This window comes from Conger conger, chromosome 5 (genome assembly GCF_963514075.1).
Source record: "Conger conger chromosome 5, fConCon1.1, whole genome shotgun sequence".
In the NCBI taxonomy this organism is placed as follows: Eukaryota; Metazoa; Chordata; class Actinopteri; order Anguilliformes; family Congridae; genus Conger; species Conger conger.
In genome coordinates this window covers 59,711,846-59,736,553 of record NC_083764.1, presented here as the reverse complement: position 1 = coordinate 59,736,553, position 24,708 = coordinate 59,711,846, and the positions used below count along the sequence as shown (strand labels likewise).

The following is a 24,708-nucleotide window of genomic DNA, read 5'->3' as shown; positions in this document are numbered from 1 at the left end:
CTCTCTGGGCTCACGACAGGCTTCAGTTGGAATGCTGCAAACTGACATATTTTTTATTATTATTATTATTATTATTAATACATAAGTGTTGTGATTATTTATAATTTTTAGAATTATTAAGTTTATCGACATACCGTAAGAACCGGGGCACTTTTATAGGAGCTGTAAATGCTTTTGCGACTCTGGAAATGTGCAGAATACAGAGCAGAGGGGTAGTATTTCCCTTTTTTTTATCTCCGCGATGATCATTTAAAACGGACACGTACCGGCACAGTTTTCAATCAGACATTGTTGAACGAAGTATGAAAAATGGGCCTTTTTCCCTTTTAATAGAGGCCCAGCTCATTTGAGATCTCACCGAGCAATTTCCAGCTCCACCGCTCCACCAGACTCCTTACCCTTCAGACGTCAATATTTCCCCATATTTTCCCAAATTCAATCACAGAGCCAGGAGGCAGGGCCCAAGAGGCCGGCAGAATTATGATGCCCCGGTATTCGGGGGACCAGTCCGCGATGCAGTCGTTCGGCCCGCGAATGGCAATGGGGGGGGCTGCGGCCTCGTGCGGGCCGAGCCCAAACCCAAACCCGGGCCTCGGCAGAACAAGACACGGAGAAGTGCGTATGCAAGTCTTCCCACATCCCCGTCTGCTGATAAACAGACATCAAACCCTGGCAGCAGGGTCGTAAAGAGTCTCTCGTAAAATCACAGAATGCGGCGAATCGATTTTCCTGGCCTTTGCCAGGTCCTTGAACTTTGCGGGGAAAGAAGTAATTTTTTGGGGGAGGGGATTCTGCAAAGCCACGGTAATTGCAGTGGGAGGCGATGAGCAAATGTGAACTGTTTTAGAACCGTCTGTCACTTCCCTGTGGTGAAGGCTGTTATAGAATGAGAAATATGCGATGTACACAGTAGAATCTATTCTCCTCCTTTCCGGGATTAAAACCATTAACTGTGATATTGCCGTCCTCCTATTCCGGTGGAAGATGATCTCAATGATTAAGAGTTAAATTCTATTTTAGTGTATGGCCATTATTCTCCACATAGCGGGAAAGTAGAATGAAGCACTGCCGGGCTCACTCTCATTTTTCCTTCTACTATAAGTATGCTCATTATAGTGGAATTGAGACTGGACAATGGCACAGTAGAGTGCTAAAAGTGGAAGTTTGGAAGGTACAGTATGACTCCGGGTTCAGGCAGGTTTGCCAGTGTAATTTCACTGTGGATGTACTTTCTGTCCTGCACTGTTCTCGCCATTCAGCTTCTGAAAAATGAATGTGCAACAAGCAGTTTAATTCATTATAATACTGGTAATCGCAGGAGTTTCAGACCATGCAAATAGTGCCCAAATCCCCTGAAGTCTACCTTGAAAGGTGTGTTGGGGAAATTCGTCTGAAAACATAGTTTTCCTCTACCAATTTCCTCTACCATTTACCAATCTAAAAATTCCTCTACCAATTATTTCACACTGAAAGTAATTGAACCTCCCCGAAAATGTAGCTTGTGACACTGCAATTACTCAAAAAATGTAGCTCAAACTACTGTGTAAACAGTAAAAAGCTCAGTTGGGGAAAGAGAGAGGGGAGGCTGTATTTTCCAAGTTGTTGGTAGTTCCTGTCGTTAATTGCACTTAGAAATTACAAAAAAAAAGTAATTAACCACTACAATCATCACACCCATTTTTATGTGCAGTCATTGATCTGCAAGCAATCTGGTTGTTCTCTTTTGTCTATCAAATAAATAGTGACCTAACTGCATGTCAATATTTGCTTTCTGCTTTCACTTTCATTTGGAAGAGAAGACTGTAACATAGCCATGCCAATTAGGTTGCAGGTTGGTGAATTGGAAAAAAAAACATTGCTATTTACAGTTTATATGAAAACGGCTAATTGGGATGTTTCTTGCAAGCTCAAAAAGGGAGTTTTCAGAAATTCAGTAAATTCTGGCATGGTCCTGTAAATCATTTGCATGTGTTCTTAACTCTTCACACCCTTATGGGGTAGAGATTGCATTGACAAGTGCTCTCGTTCATCTACTGACAACAACAATATGCAGCTGCTGCACGATAGTTGACAAGAGATGATGACAATGGACTTTGCAATATCCCTGGTATGTACATTGCAATCAAGAGGTTGATTGCAATCAATCGATCACAGACATACGCCTGCCATCCTTACCCCCGTCCAGCTGGTAGAGAAGAAAATCAAATGACAATACAGGCCTTGAAGTACTATGAGAATTCAAATACATTTCACCTACTGAATTATGTCTGGTTTTTTTCAGCCAGTCTTTGTCAATGCAATTATGAAATGGAAAATCCATGCTTTTTGTTAGAATTTAATTCAGGTGGAGAAACACCCATATTATTTGTGCCTGTGTGCTATAATTGCACTCTTGTTGAAATACTGAATAACATAGCTAATGAACAGAGGACACACTCAGGCCTACCCAAACAGGTGATTGCCAATCAGATAGATGGATTTTTGTTCCACTAGCCTGTTTGGAAGTTTGTCTATTTTCCTTGAATAAGCTCCTCCATTTTCCATTTTTATCATTCATATTATAGATCATTACTGTCTACTGTGGCCTGTGAATGACTCTTCAGTAGAATCAGTTGTCTTCTGGCACTTCAGATAACTGAATTGTGACATGCTATACACTTGGTAAAGTGCAGTTGGTCTGCCCGCAATCTAACTGGTTCTTTCTTCTGCCAGTCCAGCTTGTTTGATCATTTGACGTAGTTCTAAGAAAATCCACAGTGGCTTTGATGTGGGAGATTCACGTCCCCTTTGACACCCGACACTTTCGCTGATAGACACCCAATTTCTCCACAGCAGATGAAATCCAGAATGACCTACTTCATGCTGTCAAGTCACTTGGCGCAATCTGCTAAAACCTACCTTACTCTTTACCAATAGATTATTTCTATACCTGGAGCTCAATGTCAACATGTTCATCCAGAGAGAGTGTGTATGTGTATGTGTATGTGTGTGTGTGTGTGTGTGTGTGAGATGGGGCACTATTAAGTCTTCTTCAGTCTCCCTTATTCCCTTGTAATCCACACCACAATCGTGGATATCCTCCAATTTGTGTCTTTCGAACAGCAGTTAGGATTTTTATCCTCAAGGCCTGTACACCAAATTGAAGAGTAATGTATTTGATCTTAAAACACAGCCTCTTCCCTTACCCGTGCTTGAAAGACACACAAGTGGGAAAACTTGATCCTTAATCATTATTGCCAAAGACCAAACGTTCGTAAGTGATTCAAATTCGTGTGTCAGTTGCTGTACACCTGTGGCAGGGGAGCAGAGACCAGCCGGGTTCGACAGAGACCTGAAAGGTGATGGAGAAACAGCAGTGAATTGCGCTTGACGAATGGTTGAGTCGTTATCAGAAAAGGTTTATTGTTCCACACATGTGCTGTTCCTTTTCCTCCCTTCCATTCGTGTGTTTAAGATGACTAATGATGAGGTGTTAGCATTTGGCATCCCGGTGGTCAGTCATCAGCTTCGAGTACATCATTGTAGTCCAAACCGCTCATGAATAGGTGTCACAGTGAAAAATGTGCTGAATGCCGTTATCTCAGTTTAGCCCTGTTAACACAAAGGGAGGAAGTACGTACCCTTGTTTTGACCCCCAAGTGTAAAAAAAACTGTTCTTTTCTTTTGGATTTCCCGTTCTTTCACTGTGACGGTAAGAAAAAAACATTGCCTTCGCAATCCTCTTTACTCAAGAACAGGCCTGGGGTTTCGGTAGATAGTGCCTCCAGCCAAGACCCTTCTCTTTTCTTGTGATGGGTGGAGTAAATATGTTAGTGATCATCAGACAGTGACACATTGAGCCTTCACAATATTCGCCTGCCTTTTAGTATTGACTGAATAATATCACTTCACTCAGTTGAGATAATTCCACACTGCACGATTTTAAAAAATCAATTTATTACGCGTTGCACAAGTTTTGAAATGGAGAAAAGTTTGCCAAACCAAGTTGAAAGAGACCGGATTGTAATAATCTATCAACTGGCAGCGGAGCAAATGCACTTCGGAGGGACTGTCAATATTTGAGGAGTCCGTGTTAATTTACTTTGAAGTGAGAAATCAGCGAAATGAAAGATGTCAAACACCGAACATGGTGTCTGGGGTGAGTGATCTCTGCGCGTTTCTCCCATAATCCCACCAATGCTGCATCTGTACAGAAATGTAAATCAAGGCTCAAGTTTACACAAAGGACATTGAAATTCTGATAATAACGCTTCTCCCTGTCTGCGAGAGGAGTCGCAGACTCGCCGCAGTTACGTAGATGTGGATTTAATTGCATTCTCAGGTAGTGTCCGTTTGATTTATTGTCCGCTGAACTGATTGAGAAGCAGGCCTCGCCTTTCCGCCCGGACGTGTTGTTCCCAGAGATTTTTTGTATTCCTCCATTTTGGGGGCATTACTCATCTCAGACATTCCCTCTCCTTTTTGCAGAATTGCAATTCTTCCTGCTCCTGGACAGTTTTACATTTAGAGACGGATAAATCCATTCCGGGGCCATCTCTTATGTCAGGAAACTCGGAAAACCAAGAGGCTGATTGCTTTATCTCACCTAGAATGTGGAATTCTAATTTCTCTCTCAAGACCAAGAGGTGTGTGCGTGTGCCCGCAAATGAGAAAATGGAATTGCGCGGCTGCCATCTTAGGCCCTTCACTTTGAAATATGCAAATCTCAGTATCGGACAAGCCAGGAGGACGCAAAGCTTCGAGTGAATGAATACTTCTGTATTCATTGATATAATCAATTTCCACTTCTGCGTTTGAGTGCCAGTTTAGGCCATGGAGGATTTCCGTGGAGAGGGGAACGCTGAGTGTTTCATATGGCAGCGGGTCTCCCACAATTACCGGTCTCCGTCTCTCATAACCCCTTTTCTCCTCTTTGCTCTTTTTCCAGAAGAAGTCGGTCATAGCCACCAGTCTGATAGTGGCCGTCTCCCTCTTTGTTGTGGTGGTGAACTACGCGGAGAAGCCCTACGTCCTCCTGCAGCCGGTGTTCGGGGAAGCCTTCAGCAGCCACTGGGTGTTCTCACGACAGCCGCACAAAGCCTCCAAACCCCACCCTGGCTATGTCAGCATCCCGAAACAGGAGGTGAGAGGGTGTCTGTGTGTGTCTGTGTCTGTGTGAGAGAGAGTTGTGCATGTGTGTGTGTGTGTGTGTGGTTATCTGTGTAAGGGGTTGGGGTTTCTTCACAAACTCAGCTTGGGAAGTCTTGGTAAGCAGTCACCAAAAAAACACAACATTGTACCAAAGAAAAACAGCATTTACCTGTCAGTCAAAGTTAAGGACATATGTTGATTGAATTCAGGCCGGGTAAATGTTGAATGATTTTCACAGGTGTCCGGACATGTACACCGTGTGTGTGTGTGTGTGTGTATATATATATATATATATATATATATAGAATATGAAAATGCTCATACAACCCATTGCAACCAGAACCATAACAATGGTCTCCATGGCAGTAATGAATGTACAGTACAGTTCATCCATCCATCCATCCATTATCTGAACCCGCTTATCCTGATCAGGGTCGCAGGGGGGCTGGAGCCTATCCCAGCATACATTGGGCGAAAGGCAGGAATACACCCTGGACAGGTCGCCAGTCTATCGCAGGGCACACACACCATTCACTCACACACTCATACCTATGGGCAATTTAGACTCTCCAATCAGCCTAACGTGCATGTCTTTGGACTGTGGGAGGAAACCGGAGTACCCGGAGGAAACCCACGCAGACACGGGGAGAACATGCAAACTCCGCACAGAGAGGCCCCGGCCGACAGGGATTCGAACCCAGGACCTCCTTGCTGTGAGGCGGCAGTGCTACCCACTGCACCATCCGTGCCGCCCAGTACAGTTCAGAACCATTAAACACTCTCTGCAGCCATTCACATCAATGCAACTGGTGGTGCTATGAGCTTCTTTTCTATTAGCGAGAAGGCTGAGTCTATTCAACGCTCCCTCTGTGAAGTTCACTGCCGTCTAATTGTGAGCCCAGTGAATCTCCAGTCTGCTCATTTGTTGTCATCAACCTTTATTCCTGCATTAAAGAGGACATGGCAATAAAATGAAAGGTTTTACAATTTATACCATGGATTCAGTACTCCTCATACACAAGGAGCTGTTATATATTACAGCTGTAAAGAGACCAAATTAATAAATTCAACTACAGGGCTGCCTGGAATGAGAAAAATTAGTCTAAATTTCTCCAGATATAGATCCAGACAGTCCACTTTAATAATGCAATGATTTCAATATACCAGTCTGTTTACTCTGATATAAACAGCTGCCCTCGTGGACCAAATGAAAATACACACAACAGCAGAACCAAATAGATCAGATAATGGAGGTTGTGTGAAATTGGCTGTGTTGCAGCCATTTTAGCACTTAAATATATGTTAACAACAAGGGCGTATTGATTGACGGCCAGGATATTTTCGGTTTCCACGTGTGAAATTAGACTATATTTGGACGGTATTAGTTTTACCGCTGAATGCAGAGCAATGTACCTCATTACTGGAGAATGTCCGTCATTTTAGCCCCATCCGAATACAGCATCTCAGTGATTTTTACAGACGACGTGCGCGCCCACGCCTACCTACTGCAATTTTCACTGGAAAAACAGCCCATGTTAAACCTAATAGAAATTTTTTGCTGGGAAGGTATTGTCCCTTTGTCTGATACGTTCTCGGTGGTATTTAGTGGGTACTTGTTACAAACCTCTTCAAATATTGCCTTGGTATGGTTGTGTACCATTTTTCGAATGGTCATTGGTAGCAGCATTCACCCCACGCTAAGACCCAAGGTCTCCTCTCTACTCCGATTGTGTGTTTCCTGCTACGTGGCGATGACAACAGCGGCAAGGCCGCTCCATCTCTGTAATTTTGGAAACCAATTACAGAGATCTCTTATCCCGTTCGAATCGGTCATTTATATCGCAGACGTCCGGTGATAACAAATAACGTTGTCCTGATCTCGTCCGAAACGGGCTTATGAGAGCCCGGTCCTCTGTGCTCAGACATGCGTTTTCTGCATTGCATCTGCTTTCCATTTTGCCGAGATTGATGTCCCTCATCAGCGCCACATTCCTGCCCTGCAAGCAGCGTTGTTGATGCTTTTCCGTGATTTATCTGCCAACTTGGGCCGCCGTACCTATTTGTTACGGAGAATTACGCCCAGAGAACGTTTCGCTTTAACAAAGTGCATGTGATTACGTGTGATTGAGAAGCCAAATTTAAGGTTCTGACAGAGCTCATAATGGTGATTATGTTCATACCTCCCTGCATAAAGGCAGGGGCACAATCCTTGGCCTAACCGCGGTGACAGATGCCATTCTGTTGATGGGAGCTATGGGAGATGAGTTATGGGTGACCGGAATCCTATTAAAAGCAAAGCAGCGGGTAGCCTGGGTCCACAGATCACGGGCGCGCTGTAGCCACGGTTACCTGCAGAGCTTGTGATAACAATGGCTGACTAATGACTGCATGTGGTGATGGCGGGCGAGTCTCTGCCTCAGACCCATTACTCCTGCGGCTAGCAGTGCGTGCCACCACTGACCTGAGCTCAGGATTCTGCCAACATTTTAATCGTGTTAAGATTGGACCCCGCTTTTATGTTAAAGCGGGGTCCAATTGAGCCCGGCAGTTTAAATAAACACACAATTATTGTAATAGACATATTTTGACATTTTGATTGTTGCCTTCTTCTTATTGTTTCCCAATAAGACATAAATACATTTTTTTTTTTTTAAAGATATTTTTTAGGCCTTTTTCAGCTTTATTGGACAGTATACAGTATAGAGAGACAGGAAGAATGGGCGCGAGAGAGAGGGGAAGACATGTGACAAATGTCAGACGGTCGGATTCAAACCGCCGACGTCGCGGCTCGCAATGAGCATGCGGTCAGTGCTCTACAGGCTGCGCCACTGAGACACCCACATAAATACCTTTTGACATAAATGAGAACCATCTAATTTTAGAGCCTGAGGTACAGTAAGTGAAAGTTTGGCACCTGTATGGGAAACTGCCACCACAATCATCCACAAAGAAATCCGAGATAAAAATAAAAACGGTTGTATATTTTCTTACATTTTATACAGTTACATAGGGTCAAAAGAACTCCACACAACACATTTGCATGCAAAGTTGGTACAGGATTTAGCATAGCAGTATATTTATTCCATTTTTACCATTTAATGCCACCAAATTAGAAAAACCATACTGTATCAATATGAAACAAGGTTAACTGGTTTTTAAAAGATGTCGAACACTAAACATAATAGGAGAGTGAAATAACATAACATATAATAATGGCAAGAACAGACCATTCAGCCCAACAATGCTTGCCTTTTCTTACCACTGAAATGTACCTCCTAATATATACTGTATTTTTGCTTACATATGTTTGGTGCAAATAAAACGATTATATCCATCACCCACATTGTGTGACCACAACACAAGATCGGCACAATTTTCCTGAATGTGCACAATGAAGTGCTCAGTGTAAACTCGTATAAGAGAGTTTATACGAGTCCGGGAGAAAGTCCTGTCAGAGCTGATTTAGCACTGAACATTTTACCGCACGGGCATCAAGAAATAAATAAAGGCCTGTCACTTGGGAGAAGTTTGCGAGAGAAACGCACGCGTTTACAGCGCAGACTCGCGGCGAGCAATAACACGCTTCATTTGCGCGCCATTGCCCGCGCGCGCACCCTCTGCCCTCTCCGGCTCGGACTTTGTTAAAGCTTCTTAACACGCGGCCGCCGGAACATTCTCAATCCCGTTCCGGAGAAAAAGGTCCTGGAGTGACCTGCCTACAAATGCCCCCCCCCCCCCCCCCGTGTCTCAGGGACAGGGGACAGAATTTGCATTGTAGAATTTATGCAAATGTGCCCCGGCATCTATACCCTTCTCCGCTCCTCTTGTCGCAAGCCTTCTCCGCTTCCGCGTTGACCTGCCACTCGTCCTCCTGCTGCTCCTGCCACTCTTTAGGGGTGGAGGTTACCGAGCAACCGCTCGCCTGAGCAAGTAGCTTTTACAGGCCCTCCCATGTGTAAATGTTTAGTAAAAAACAGAATATACTGAAAATATATAATATGTGTTATAGAAAAATGATGCATTGTAGAATATTGTTAGAGAATAATTATTAATATATCACTCTTAGATTAATGACATTTTTTTTAGCATTTTAATTTATATAAAAGGGGCCACGATCATGTACAAATAAATGTTTTCTCTCTGTTTCATTTAGTAGAACATACTAATCAACCTGTACGGTTTTACAAACCTTTTGCATATGGGCTGTTCACTCCAATCTACTGTAGTCTTTTCCCTTTCTGGAATCATAGCAGAAACGCAATTAATGTCCGCGACTAAGTTGACTTGTGGAAGGACAGGTTGAGGACATCGGAGCTAACTGCAGCAGGCGTGATGGACAGATGGATAAAAATAGGGTTCTATTTTAAACTCACGGCTCACTGAACACAAGCTTGCAAGTCTGTGCCTTCTTCACACCTCTCTCCATAGACCTGTATTCAATCAACATTGTCCTGATTCATTTGTGAGCTCAAAGTAAATACCTGATGAATACTGATTGAATCCAAGTATGTCGGAGTAAGTATGTTCTACCTCCGAACAGAATAATGTCAACGGTTACTGTTGATGGTAATATAATTTGATTAACGTCATTAACCCAACCTGACCTTCTCCCATCCTTTCTTTTATGCAAAAACAATAGCCTACAGCACAGGTCACCGGGCTACACTGTGTTAGAACATGGACCGCTAGGAATTAGCCGCATACGTGCTGAAGGCCGATCAGGTTTATGAGCGCGTTGTAAAGAAATCTCTGAGCACAGCTATGAGCAGCTCCTTTGCAACTGATGGCCCATCACAGTGATGCACTGATGAAGCTCCTGGGTTATATTCAAGAAAAAGGTTTTATATTTTGAAATATTTCGCCAAATTGATTTAGTCATTGGCAAAATACAGTACTTTCAAGGAGGAGTCCAAGGACCCTCTTTTGAAAACCTACAATAAGCCGTACTGTAGGTGAATCACAACGGTATTAGTCCATGTTATTCATAATAAATAAATATCCTAGCTACAACCTTTGCAAATATTTTACTTATGACTGCTTTAGCTCATTTGACTCATATTTCTAGAAATTGGTTTTGCAGAGGATTTCTTAAGTAAATGTCTAGGGTACAAGAGAGAGATTGAATAGGACTTTGGTGAATTGAGAGATGAATACATTCTTCATGAAACTCGTAATTGAATAACTGAGAAATGGTGGCTTCTATGACAACTTACGGTCCACCTTCCAACCTTATGGTTCTGGGTCTCTTTAAATTTCACTGGAAAAAAACCCAGTGAAAGATAAAATGCATCCCCATTCCTGTTCATGTAATAAGCTTCAATTTCCTATGGTAAGTCACTGGTCAAGCTACTGGGTTTATGGCTACTGTTTAGGGAAGTGCAGGAAGGAGAGGCATCTCACTGAGGTATCGGGCAGGTATCAGGTCTTATCCCAAACCTAAGAAGAAACAGTGCTTTAGAGCACAGGTGTCAAACTCCAGTCCTGGAGCGCCACAGTGTCTGCTGGTTTTTGGGATGTTCTCGGCACCTGTTGGCTACAGAAATCACACACCTTGTTCTCAAGGCCTTCATTGACAGCTGATTGGAAGGAAACCTCAAAGACCTGCAGACACTGCAGCCCCCTGGGAACTCAGTTTGACACCCCTGCTGTAGAGGAACTGGACTGTGACTCATTTCTGGGTCCCACCCTAAACCTCATTGGGTTTCTGAGCTCACGCAGGTGAGATGTGTCAAATATCTTGCGGCTCTTTGTCCACTTAAGTTTGACCAGCTTTCCTTCCTGTTGTTAAGTGCTACCAGCTGCTGCATCATAAGCCATAAACGTCTCTGATCAAATATCACACAATATTTTGTCTTCCCAGAGTCTTCGATTTAGCAGATTTTTCCACTTATATTACGGTACATTCTCATTTTCATGAACTGCGAGACTGCACATTGACCTAAACTAGATTTCATATGCTCTCACATTACTTTTGAAATGTCTAAATTAAATGGTACTGTTTCTGGATTCAGTCTTTTATGTTTATGTTATGCAGAGCATGATTTGTAGTAAGATTAATGTGGTTTAAATATCCTAATTGCTGTGCCTGTGCATGGCATGCACACTGTGACAGAAATGACAGAGCAGGCGGGTATGGGCAATACTTACTGATTAAAGGCTCAGTTATAGATTTTCCATAATTGCTGCTCTTACAGGAGCAACCAAGTGCCACCCGTTCCAATTCCACATCGCTGTTAATAATAATAGTAATAATAATGCATTAATCATCATCAATCATCATCATTGTAATAGGCTGGAGTAGAATTTCTCATATAACACCCACACAAGTAAAAAATCAAGGTCCCATATTGTACACCTTTTCAGGGTTTTACTTGGGTTTTTCCTTAAGACGTATCCATAAGACGTATCCTCATATCCATAAGACGTTTGCGTGGTATTAATTCCAAAAACAATCTCTACAGTTTTACTGTATGTTCATTCATCTGGCTGTTTTAGTGACTCTGTCTTTAAAGGCTCATTGATGTCAGTGAACCTCTGTTCGCCTGAGCGAACCGCAGTGAGGCCAAATTCACGGAACTCCAAACCGCTTGTTCAAAAACACAATTTCAGATTGTGTGGCTCTATTTTGGGACTGTGTGTTTTGATACTTTCACAGTGTCTTTTAGCACCTTCAACTCTTTTATTATCCACATTAAGGGAAATGTAATTTTCCAGAATATGGGAACTTTAGCTCAAAATACATCTAAGTAAAGAATGATAATGGTAGCATCTGAGTTGCATCATCCGAACAGAGCAGTAAGGGGAACACTGAAAAGGTAGCAAATAAAAAAGGTAGTGAAGCAATAGCAGGCATCTCCACTCTCCTGGCTTGTCCAGGAGTCTCTTGGAATGTGTCACCTGCTCCCTGATATCTGCAAGTGGTCAGAAATCTCCCGCAAATCGGCTATCTGCACCACAGGCTGGGGTGAAGTTTAGAAATTTGCATTATCTCGTCGAATAATGACGAATATTCATTTAGGAACTGTTGTGCGATGGAATCTTCCCCAAGTGGTGTAATTTGCAGGAGTAACCCCTCCCATGGGTCTCCACTCCCCCCCCCCACCCCGGTTCCCATCTTGAGGGGACCCCCGCCCACCCCGCTAACCATCTCTAGGGGACCCCCCCCCACCTCAGTCAGGCAATGTGCTGAGGGGGGAACCCTTCCGGTGGGTCTCCTGGAACGAATGTCTGCAAGGGTGAGCTGTCTTCAATAGCGTGTTTTTATTGTGGCTTATTGAAAATTGTTCACTGACATGTGCATAACTTCCTTTGTATTCAGTCAAATGTTAGAGCAGCATATTAATCCGGGTGCTTGATTGCCCCTTCAGCGCGGTGGCTCTAGTCTAGAGCAGAGACCCACATCCTGTCGGCAAGCCCGTAACCTTTTTCGCATAAGCTTATTATTCACAAGCAGGCCGTTTGCTTTCAGAATCTGAGCCAGTAACGGGAGATGCTGATTCCCTCCGACCGGCCTATTATTGACTCCAGCCACGCAAAAACCACAGGATGTTTTCCTTTTTTACCCCGCCGGTTGTCTTTCACAGGAGCAAGCGGAACAAATAAATATCCAGTACGGCTTCGTGCTGCAACAGCTAGCTCATTAGTATGCAGTTTTTTTTACACCAGGGAACCAAGTCTGATTTTGACATCATCTAGTACATTCCACACATGCATTCACCTGGACCTGCTATCAATCCCATTGATATAGCAACCGAAGGGGAACAAATGCTCAATAACTGGTGATCAGGTAAATCAGAGGACAGGAGGAAAGCAGTGAAGGAGATACTGAGGATGTGGTCCTGAAGGACCTCTGGGCATTTACTTACCTTTCAGGGCCTTGTGGATACCTGTGCCTTTCGACTCTGGTAGAATACAAAGTGCTTTATCGATCCCCAGTGAGAAAATTCATGTTACCACTAGCAGAAGACATACATTCAAGACATATGTTTTGTATTGCTGAACACATGCAATCATCTCAGGAAGGAGAAATGAATCCCAGAAGCTAGTTTCCATAAGATTAATATATACATTTTTGAATATATCATATTGTACATAAAATTAATGTGCCCTATAGTTTATGGATTAAAGCACAGCGTGTCAAACTTACTGTGGTGGATGTGTGTAATCTAGGGCCCATATGGATATACGTTCCTGCTCTGTCATCTGTTTTGCAATAACATTCCATTTGTGCAGTGTTCTGGTCTCAGTTAGGTATCTGAAAATATACATTTGATGTATCCGAGACACACGCATATCGTATTTCCTGGAACGACATTGCCTGTGATACCATTCTGCTGACTTCAAACCGCTTCGAGTGATGTTTATTCCCCCTTCCATTTGTGGAAATGGCGGTATCAAAGCCATCGTAATAACGATGAACTGTGTGTAGCCCGTCAGCCCAAACCCAAAAGCATTTGTTGTCAGAACAGCGGCCAGAAATCGAAATGTCCCAGCAGATATATGCATGCGCACTCATGGCGTAATTTTCATTTCATTTACATGTAGATTTTGCGCTGTCGCGTTGCTGGATGCAGGGCAGCGAGAGTTTCAATGGAAGCCATCACCTTAAATGAGAAGGAAATATGGTCTTTTCCCTGGGCCGCAGGATTAATATGGTGTCTCATACATTGGCACCGTGGGGTTTCCGCCACGACAGCTCCCGAGCAATCAAACGGCCAGACATTCCTTCACCCACATCCCGCAAAAAAAGAAGCCTTTTTCCCCCCAAACCTGCTTTGATAATAAATCATTTTGTGTCCAATCCCCGTGGATGCTCAAACAAATTAGGTTAACAGTGGAAATAAAAAATGGGCTTCCTTCATACCGCAGCCCTGTACCTCTGGACTCTGATTACATTTGCATCTGCTTTAGAATCACCGCAGTCCGTACGCTTAACGCTCAGGGATCGTCCTCCACTTCATTTTTAACTTTTTTAGCTAACGACAAAAGATAAATTCCTGCCAAACCGAGTATTGTTTATGAGTAGTTTTATTAACTATGTGTGTGTTTTTTTTTTTGTTTGTTTTTTTTTCCATTGCAATGTTTACTTACTGCACCATAATCTTGTTCGTGGCCCCAGCCCAGCTAAATCCAGTTGGCATGTCTGGGTGATGTATGGCTCCACTTTAGAGAGATATTCTGAAATATTATGTTTATTTACTTTGTGTTTGAGCTTTAGAGGAGCATCATGTTCAGAATGCTAGTGAGACCCATTAACTTCTACTTCAGTGCTTTAGTGTTGATGCATTGATTTATTCAAAGAGTGTAAAAATGGAAATATGCCTTTTTAAAACATTTTCCATGGGCTTACTTGGCTCTACACTGATTTATTTATCTGAATGGCATTTCATGGTGAAATCCAGGCTGACCAAATATTGAATGTGACCTATGTGTGTGTTCATGGCATTCACCAACTGATACAGCTCCCAGGTAAGTGAATATTTATAAGTACTCTAATAGTGGTTCACATAATGTACAATACTGTTAAATTCATAGCTAATTTAATTAACTAAATTAGTCTTCATCACAGTGAGAGAACAAACTTGGAATTGAAAGGAAAGGAAAGGAATTGTTGCCAACAGATGCAGAAGAGTTACTGTACAGTCATGGCAGGAAAGACTGTATCTAGCACATCTTTATATGAAAATTGGCAGGTGCTTACAGTCAATATCATGGCTCAATATTGTATACACAAGGCACAAGTGTCAAACTTATGAATGTTATCGCAATATTGGAGTGCAGCGAGCCAGACCAGAATAATTTCCATATATTACACTTATACGTTCTCATACACATACACACACACACACCACATGCTCAAATTATGTTATTTTTCTTACAGTCGATTTTCAGTATCAGTTGAAGACTAAATCCACATTTTTAATCCAGTCAGCAACGGGAGATGAGGGATTGAAGTTGCCAGGCCTGAATAGTCCCTGTGAAGTTGAATAGTCCCTGTGACTTTCAGAGCTTGTGGCATTTTGGAGCACATTGCAGCGCTGCCAAACCGAGTCACCTCAGGGGTTAACGCATTCTGTCGTTTTCCTTCATGGGCTTCCAAAAATATAAGTGCCTACTGTATAATCTCACTTACAGTAAACTCACTTCCTTCTCTCTGCCCACTACTGCTCATATTCAAATAATAGTTATTACTTATTAATCAGTAATGCTTGTATTGAAATGAAGCTTGAGGTTAAAGGTGTTCAAAGGAATTATTTATGATGATTGTTTCTACTGCATTGTTGTCGGTGGCTAGATGGCCTATCTTATATTTAATATGGGAACTGTATTCAGCCTAGAGATGTACTTTATTTTCATTTTGCGTGAATTCTAATTTCCAGGAATTCGAATGTTTTTCTGTACGGAATTCCACGCCATACTCATTAAGGTGACTAATTTCAGAACCAAGACATTATTCATTGGTGAGTGATTATTTACAATGCCAGCATTAATGAAATTAAAGACTATGAATATTCATGTAACAACCGCAGGAAGTAAACTTAATTACAGTGTGAATTTCTGCTGATGTGCTACGTGGCAATTTGATTTGAGCCTGGAATCCGTGACCAAGAATACTGGTGCCTGAGATAGGGGTGTTCAGCATGCAGTGCAGGGCATGCTGTCTGTTCAAAAGCACAAATAAACTGAAATAATCACAACAAAAGCAGTATGGTGCTTAGTACATATCATTAATGTGGCTGTTTAATAAGATCGGTCTTGGCAGGAGAGTTTTAGATGTTATATTTCCAGCCATTGCCGTTTGATATTAATAGCGCTGTTCATCATGGAAAACAGCTGGAGGATGTCCATAGCCAAGGAACAGATAATATTTGCATCCAGTCAAAGGGTAGAGATCACTGTTATACCAAGTACTCTGCCTCTGACCTCATTAACACAAAAAAACAACAAAGAACATAATTAAATCTTTCTTTTTAATGTGAGTATGACACTAGTACATTTTGATAAGCATTATATACTGTGTATATATCTTTTTATTGAGGTATAAAACATAGTGTTTTCTCTTGTGTGTCCTACATTTTGTTTTTGCTACTTGCCCAGTGATATTATGTCTGCCTTCTTTAATTATCTGCCTCTTTACCAAATACACTGCCGGGTGACATTTTTATAGGTATGTGGATGTAATTGCTCTTGTAACATTTAGTAAGCACACAGTATCTACAGTCCAAGAAAGAGGAGTCCATAAAAACACAATCTGATGGGAAAACATTTTATCAGACTGGCATTTACAGTAAATAGTATATGGTTCTGTGTCACCAGAGTAAATATCAGCTTCACTTCAAAAAAATGCACGGTGAAAAAACCACGGTCAAGTAACTGCCATACACAAGTGAAGGGAAAAACAACCTCCCTCTTTGAGCAAACCCGTCATTTAGACACTGAACACGCCGTATTGCCAGTGCAGAAGTACCTTGGGTGTGGCCGGACAGTGACCTTGAAAGTCTGGGTTCAGGCACTGTTGTTATCACAATCTTGTTTCCATTCCAGTCGACCGCCTCTTAGAGGTTTTGTGCTTTATTGAAAGGGTTTTGTTCTCTCTCTTCTTTAAAAAAAAAAAGGAAATAAACAGATAAACTGGGAGGTACTGTCAACCACAGAAGGAAGCTACCATTAGCAAGAGCCAGCTATCTGATCTCTTTGCCTGCTAGTACATCTGACTCCATTTAATGCTCAGTTTGGGAACAGAGACACTGCCATTTCCTCACTGTTGATAGTCTGCAGTAAAGAATATAGAATCTTGGTGGTCAAGGGTGGTGTAGCCAGCAGAGGCACTTGCTCTTAATTCAGAAACGAGCCTGTTGGTCTGGATAAACTCTTGGCTGTAGCAGTGACAGTTGTGGTTAGCAGTCTCAAGGGACAATGAATAAAAGGCCATTATTGTTGTCAAGGGGGGGAGCATTTTCTGATTCATCACTCCTTAGCAACGGTGCAGCAGTCCTATAAAACTTACGGTATTGTAGCACGTATGTAGAGAATAGCGGCATTACTTTCTTTACCTTGAATATTCTTTTTTTTCTAGTTTATAAAATCCCTCATGAATTCAGTAAAGGACCACTTGGATTAGGACAGATAAACACTTGGGCCTGAGTTGCATCTATTAGCATACATTTTCGGAACATGAGTAGAAAGAATACAAAAATGTCTGCTGTGCATTGCACGCATTTCACCCAATGTGAGTGCAATGAAAGGCCGCACAGTGTTGAAGATGACATTATTACATTACTGGCATTTGGCAGACGCTCTTATCCAGAGCGACGTACAGTTGATTAGATTAAGCAGGAGACAATCGTCCCCTGGAGGAACACGGGGTTAAGGGCCTTGCTCAAGGGCCCAACGGCTGTGCGGATTTTATTGTGGCTACACCGGGATTAGAACCACCGACCTTCCGTGTCCCAGTCATTTACCTTAGCCACTACGCCAAAGGCCACCGAAGATGAAGGTGGAGCTGCGTGAGGAAGGTGAGCGAGGAATGGATGGAGCTGAGCTGTGGGTCTGAAGGCAGTGATGAGGTTGATCCCGTGTGTGATGTCTGTGGCGGGCACCATGGGCGGAGACCTGCGTGATTCTGTTCAGAACGTTCCCTTATTATGCTCACTTTACTATTACTGCTATTCACAGTACACTTTGGCTGATTTCAATGTAGCTAGATTTTCATACACATAAAAATGGACTGAATCATTGCACACCCAGAGTTCTTGGAATTATATCGTGTGCTTTGCCTTAATTGGCTGCTTCAGTGAGCCATCATTTTCAGCTCTTTTATCCTTGCACGCTGAAGAACACGCACGTATTTCACTTTATTTCAGGTGCCGATAGATACTTGGCAGCCGTAGGAAATGCAGCAATGATCATTTGAATTCACTGCATTTAAATGGACTTGGATGACATGATCCAACCTCCCACAGTGAGGTGAAAGGGAGAGATTTGAGTGCATGCGACTGCGCTTAACAGTACCACGGTTTGATCTGTAAGCCTGCTCCAACCTCATTATAGGAACGTATAGATTAGGAGTCTCTGCGAACAGGCCAGCGCTAACTGATAGCCTTTTCCCAGTGCGATTCAAATAACGGAAATGATTAAATTGCTCTTGGTTTGTCTGTGAGGTGACAGCTGGGCATCTCTAATTGGAAGTGGCAGACAGAGTCGTGCCATTTGATTGGCTGTAGAATTCATTTCATTTGGCATTGGGTCACATTGTGGGGTCTGACACCTGTCACATGTCTTGTTGGGTTTGACGTCCAACAAATTAGTCATGCAAACGGAGGTAGGCGATGGTAAAATTCCTCGATTCTGTATATCAGGGAACGCAATTGCCTGATTTTTTTTTTGGTTTAATTCAGTGTCACAGTGATTGTCCCTACATTATTTTTAAACTTCTGCAGATACAAGTACCCCGTACCTGGAAAAGCTTGACACTTCTCCAACGGCGATGCTCTTGAGCAGAGTTTGGGCTCATTTATATTTCCTTAAAGCCTTTATCTCCATCCATCCCTGATGAAGTGCAGGGCCGATACGCACAGAGAGTAACTGCTCCGGCTTCAGGCCGCTCTGCTGCTGCGCCCGCAGGATTACTGCAGGAGTGAGCTCCGCATTATCTGTGCCAAGCACCAGTGCAGATTCCCCTGGCTTTTATGTGCACTTATCCATTCTGAGTTTATCGCAGGCTCGAAAGGCACACGCCCATACCCCCAACATCCCCCCCCCCCCACCCCCCACCCCGCATATTCGCCTTTTCACATCACCAGGATATTTCCCTGTCCCCTGTCTACACATTGCACGTCTTTTTCTGTTTCGTACTGTGTAATTATTACACCAAATGTCTCAAAATGAGTAGGTGGCGCGGCAGAAGAACCTGTGTTGACTCTTATGGCATTGTGTCTATTTTAAGGTATTTGTTTTCACTGCACGCGGCACAGATGGTGCAGTGGGAGGGGGGGGCACGGGGGGGGGCATGGGGGGGGCATGGGGGGGGCACGGATGGTGCAGTGGTAGCACTGCCGCCTCACAGCGAGGAGGTCCTGGGTTCGAATCCCTGTCGGCCGGGGCCTCTCTGTGCGGAGTTTGCATGTTCTCCCCATGTCTGCGTGGGTTTCCTCCGGGTACTCCGGTTTCCTCCCACAGTCCAAAGACATGCAGGTTAGGCTGATTGGAGAGTCTAAATTGCCCGTAGGTATGAGTGTGTGAGTGAATGGTGTGTGTGCCCTGCGATGGACTGGCGACCTGTCCAGGGTGTATAACTGCCTTTCGCCCAATGTATGCTGGGATAGGCTCCAGCCCCCCTGCGACCCTGTTCAGGATAAGCGGGCTAAGATAATGGATCGATCGATGGCTTTCACTGCTGTAAAGCACTCTGTGTTGTATGCTCAAAAAAGTGGTACAGAAATTAACGTATATACACATATATAAATGGTAGAAATGATCTTGGGTCCCCTCAGCTGGGACCTCACCATGATATAATAGCTTTGAATTGTGGGAGCAAAAGGCAGCCGTGTCATTCAGTTGGACGGCACCCCAAATAATTCCCTTCTGCTAAGCTGCGCTAAGTAAGAGAAAATCCCCCCAACACAATGGATGTCAGGGTCTCAGCCCGTGAAACGGAAGGTGGCTTTAATTGGGGTTAATATGCTCAGTTTGTTTTGAGGAGATTAACTTGCCTAAGTGAATGTCATAATAATGTTTCATTTGCTTAAATTAAGGAGATGTGATGACATTTGACACCCTGAAATATCTTGTTTTGCAACTAGCATTGTAAATGTTCTCACAATCCCCTAGTTACCAAACTGTTAGAAAAAGAGAAGCAAGTGAAAAGCGTGCTGAAAATAACTTGTTAAGGCTGTGTAACCCACTTATTTGAATTTAAATCAGCTTTATTTATAAGGTCAGTCAGTGATGCATGGTGTCTTAGACTACATCTTGAAACTCTGAGCATCTTGTTTTCAGACTAATCTTTTTTTTTGTCTGATACATCTCAATTTTATGCACTTAAATTAATTCTCATCACACAGTCGAACCATACACGGTAATAGATGGAATTAATCAAGGCGATTCCAACTGGAACCCGGTTCCTGGTTAAGGCGAAACCAGGCCCGAAGAGCTTCAGATAAAGGGCGTGCGAAATCCCTGCTTCTAAATCCGTAGCTGTCAATAGAAGTCTCTGTGATATCATGAGATGAGCACATGGCAATACCTTTTTTTTTTCATGATGGAAAGGCTGCAGAAACATCCGGTCTGCAGTGTCTCAGCTGACAGTCACATCATTGGAGCTGGAGCTCTTAACAAGGATTAAGTGAGACAGGTGTAAGATAACTCAATTGCCACCTCCTTTGGCTTGGCACGCGTCCCATCCCCATCCGGCTATGAGATCGACTGTCGCATCCGGCGCGCTGCAGACGAACGCTTGAGAGTCTGAGACGGAATCACCAAACGGGTTTATCCATCTGCTATCCATGTAAATCTTCTGTCAGGCCAGTGCCACGTTTGATGAATCTCAAAGTGATGGGGATTAATGTAAGAAATTACCGCAGAGTTAATGACACACAGTGCAGTGCCAGCCTGCAGCTATTCTCCTTTCTCAGTCTCTGTTTATTTTGTCATTTATCTTGCCAATTGGCGTTCTGTGCAACTGCAGTTTTACCAGTTTACCACCTTTGCACTGTTTGCTGTTTTACACGCGTGTAGTTATAACATTCTTCAGGGTTTCCGTTATGGCGGCACGGATGGTGCAGTGGGTAGCACTGCCGCCTCACAGCAAGGAGGTCCTGGGTTTGAATCCCCGTCGGCCGGGGGCCTCTCTGTGTGGAGTTTGCATGTTCTCCCCGTGTCTGCGTGGGTTTCCTCCGGGTACTCCGGTTTCCTCCCACAGTCCAAAGACATGCAGGTTAGGCTGATTGGAGAGTCTAAATTGCCCGTAGGTATGAGTGTGTGAGTGAATGGTGTGTGTGTCCTGCGATGGACTGGTGACCTGTCCAGGGTATATTCCTGCCTTTCGCCCAATGTATGCTGGGATAGGCTCCAGCCCCCCTGCGACCCTGTTCAGGATAAGCGGGTTCAGATAATGGATGGATGGATGGGTTTCCATTATTTTGAATGGACCTTTTTTTATCTATAACTTGGCAAATGGTGGCGCATATGTTCAGCTGGCTGTTGCTGGCTCATCTGAATGAATAAATGTGAAGAACATTCTTTCTGATTTGTAAAGTTTGGTCTGTCAAATGCCATATTGTTTGCTTGTCAGAAGTTAAGCAGTGAGTGTTTTTGCTGTACTGATGAAAGGCTACGGCACAATTAACTTTGTTAAAATAATTTTTTATATTCAAATTATTTTCCATCATGGTTCACAGATGGCTAGGTGTCAGGAAATCTATGTTTATGTGATTGACACTATTCTCTGAGGGGGGTTTCATCATGCTTTCTTTCTCATGAAATTATGAGAAGAATAAGAATCAGCAGTTAGCATCTCATAAACATGATAAGACTGGCAGATAAGGGTCAGGTTTCAATCAACATTTGCCCTCAAATGTCCACCAAAATGATCTCATAAACACGATAACGTGTGATTGCCAGATAAGGGTCTGCTTTCAATCAACATTTGCCCTCAAGTGTTCTCCAAAATTACCCGTCCTAAAAAAAACCCAATTTTGATTGAATCCAGGCCTTTGGTACCGTACCATATAATTGAATCTTAACTAAAATTTGAATTTGTTTTGTCGGTCGAAGACCGCTGTGCGTTGAATGCACGACCGCGTTGTGAGGTCATCTTTTCCAGCGAGGCCATTGTTCCTGTGTCCTTCCGCAGCCTCTGAAGCTGAGCTGTGACGTGTGCAGCGTGGTGTCCAGCTCCGGCCAGATGCTGGGCCGGCAGGCGGGGGCAGAGATCGACCAGGCCTCCTGCGTGTGGCGGATGAACAACGCCCCCTCCAAGGGCTTCGAGCAGGACGTGGGGCGGAGGACCACTCTGCGGGTGGTGTCCCACACCAGCGTGCCCCTCCTCCTGCAGAGGCAGCAGTACTTTTTCGGGCAGAACAACGACACCGTCTACGTCATCTGGGGCCCCCTGCGCAACATGCGCAAAGACGGCAAGGGCATGGTGTACAACATGCTGCAGCAGGCTGTGGACGGCTACCCGCAGGCCCGCGTCTACGTCACCACGGACGAGCGCATGAACTACTGCGACCGCGTCTTCAAGGAGGAGACCGGCAAAGACAGGTGAGAGATGCTCCGGTATGCACCGTTGGACGCCCAGAACTCCCAGATTTGCCATTCTGGGCGTAAGACTTCCCAATTTACCATTCTGAACATACAAATTCCCAAGGTACCATTCTGAGCGTGAAACTTTCCGAGGTACCGTTCTGAACGTCAAAATTCCCCAGGTAACATTCTGAACGTCAGTCTACCCCAGGTAACATCCTGACAACACAGCAGTAAAGGAACAGGGCCTACAGTAGATTCAGTCAACTGACTAATTAAATACAATATCTTTTCTTCTTTCACAACGGGCCACTTTTGTTCATTGCTGAACTGGTGCTGAAGTGGTGATTTCTAAACTTGTATTTAACTGTAGATCTGTGCAAACTTGGACTGAATCCAGGCCCTCTTGTCTATAATGCAGCGTGATATCTTTAGTCATCTAAACCCCAAAGCTCACGGGTAAAACTGAATTCATGAACAAGACATTTCCCAAGAGCACATTCCAGAATTCATTGTGATGCTCATGTCATTGTAGGCATAGGTTTGCACACTGGTTGTCCTTGAGCTTGACGCTTTTAAAAGCGGATGAGTCAGCATCTCGTCTTAGACTTTCGAGTTTCATTTAGCCACAGCTTATTTTGTTGCATCAGATAAGGCGTGAGGTCAAGAGCTCTTAGCAAAGTGATCCCTACGTATGTTATTATGAAACTGCATTCGGTCTCTGTCACTGTTTACCCTGCAGCAATGACCTGTATCTACTGTACTGTAAAGCATTTCTTGGTTCCTTGCCTGAGCTTAGCCAGTAGGGCATTCCAGCACCTTGTCCTTGGTCTCTTCATTACTCACTCTTTGGCCGGTTTTAAATTGCATAAAACTATGCATATGTCTGTAGCCCTGAGGCCATTATTACGGTCACTGTTTAAACAAGTTTAAAAGTACAATAGGTAAAAGTTTTTGTGTTAAAATATTGGTATAAGACCATTGTAATTCCCTTCCTATCATTGAAAACGGCTAACTGACATGTTGACTCACCCTCTACCTGTGTTTATAGTCCTTAAATTCGGGTTTCAAAATATGCAGTTGACGGGCCGGCACTCTGTAACAGAACATCTATAGCTGTACAATAATTCAAGCTCATTGGTTGAAAAATGGTTCTAATTGCTGCAGCCAATGGCGTTTCAACTTCAGCGTGTTCACAGAGAAGGGGTGGGATAAACAGTGCTGTGGTTTGAGCGTATTTGTTTCTGCAATTCCTCTCTTGACCGTTAGAAGTCTGAAATTACCTATTCTACCTTTAAAGACCCCACATTTTAAAGACCAAAGGGTGGGGATAAATGTATGTAACCAACCCGTGTTAGTGCCCCTAGTACAGCTGTAGGTGATCTTACCCTGAATAGAAAGACTCTCTCCTGCAAAATCTGGTGGAGAATGTATTGCATTGTACACATTACTGGGCACTCAATATTACTCATCCCTTTATGATAATGTTTAAGTACAACTGTACCCAAAATGTGATTTAAAGTGCAGCGTATAATGTTGAACATGAATAGCTCACTATCCTCACCAAGGCCATTGAGCTGCAGGTATACGTATTATCCATTGCTTTCAAATAAAATACAGATATTATCACAGAATTATATTTCTCTATTATTGTATTAATCGTGCTCTACAATCTATATGGTGTACTGTTTATTATTCATGCTGTGCTTTATCCGAATAGCTTTGAAGTCACAGCGAATGTCCCACTTCCAGAAATGCCTATAATCTTCATGTGTCGTTTGTCTCTCTTATATCCGGGTGGAAACTTTGCGAATGACATGGCTGTGTCCAAATGTGCTTCCTCTGTACTGGCACACAACCACATAGTGTCCACCGGCTTCACTAAAAGAAAGACCACAATTCACACAAGATGCACAGTAGAAGTATCTGGACACGATGCATCTGGATCTGTTAGTCCGCTGTTCTGGTTTGGAAAAAGGCATTGTCCTGTCTTCACACCATTCAAACTTTGGACAGTGTTTCAGTGTTGGTTGTTTGGCAAACTCATCCTAAAATCATGTCAGCCAAATTTATTTTGGCTGCTGCTCTGTAATATCATCTGTTTGGCATGTAGAGTCGAGTTTCACTTGTGTCATGTTCTGAAATAACCTTCAGAAGTGCTCAGTGGGGTTGTACACAGGAACCTGTGATTATGTCTTGTTTGGGCTCTCAGTGGAAATTACAGCATTGAAATTCTAATTGCAGCTCTGTCATTGTAACATTGACCTTGATCTTTTCTATACGAGACAAGTAAAGCCAAAAAAGATTGATTCATTTGTCTATTTGCTTACAAAA

General features: G+C 43.3%; 1 protein-coding gene across 1 annotated transcript in view; it reads left to right on the top strand.

Annotated features, from left to right (window-relative positions):
* st6galnac3 (ST6 (alpha-N-acetyl-neuraminyl-2,3-beta-galactosyl-1,3)-N-acetylgalactosaminide alpha-2,6-sialyltransferase 3) overlaps positions 1 to 24,708 on the top strand; it is a 91,353-nt gene that overhangs the window by 24,354 nt on the left and 42,291 nt on the right. The window contains exons 2-3 of the mRNA XM_061243609.1: positions 4,928 to 5,122; positions 21,983 to 22,392. Of these exons, the coding sequence (XP_061099593.1) occupies positions 4,928 to 5,122; positions 21,983 to 22,392 (605 nt within the window). The remainder of the gene's footprint in view (positions 1 to 4,927; positions 5,123 to 21,982; positions 22,393 to 24,708) is intronic.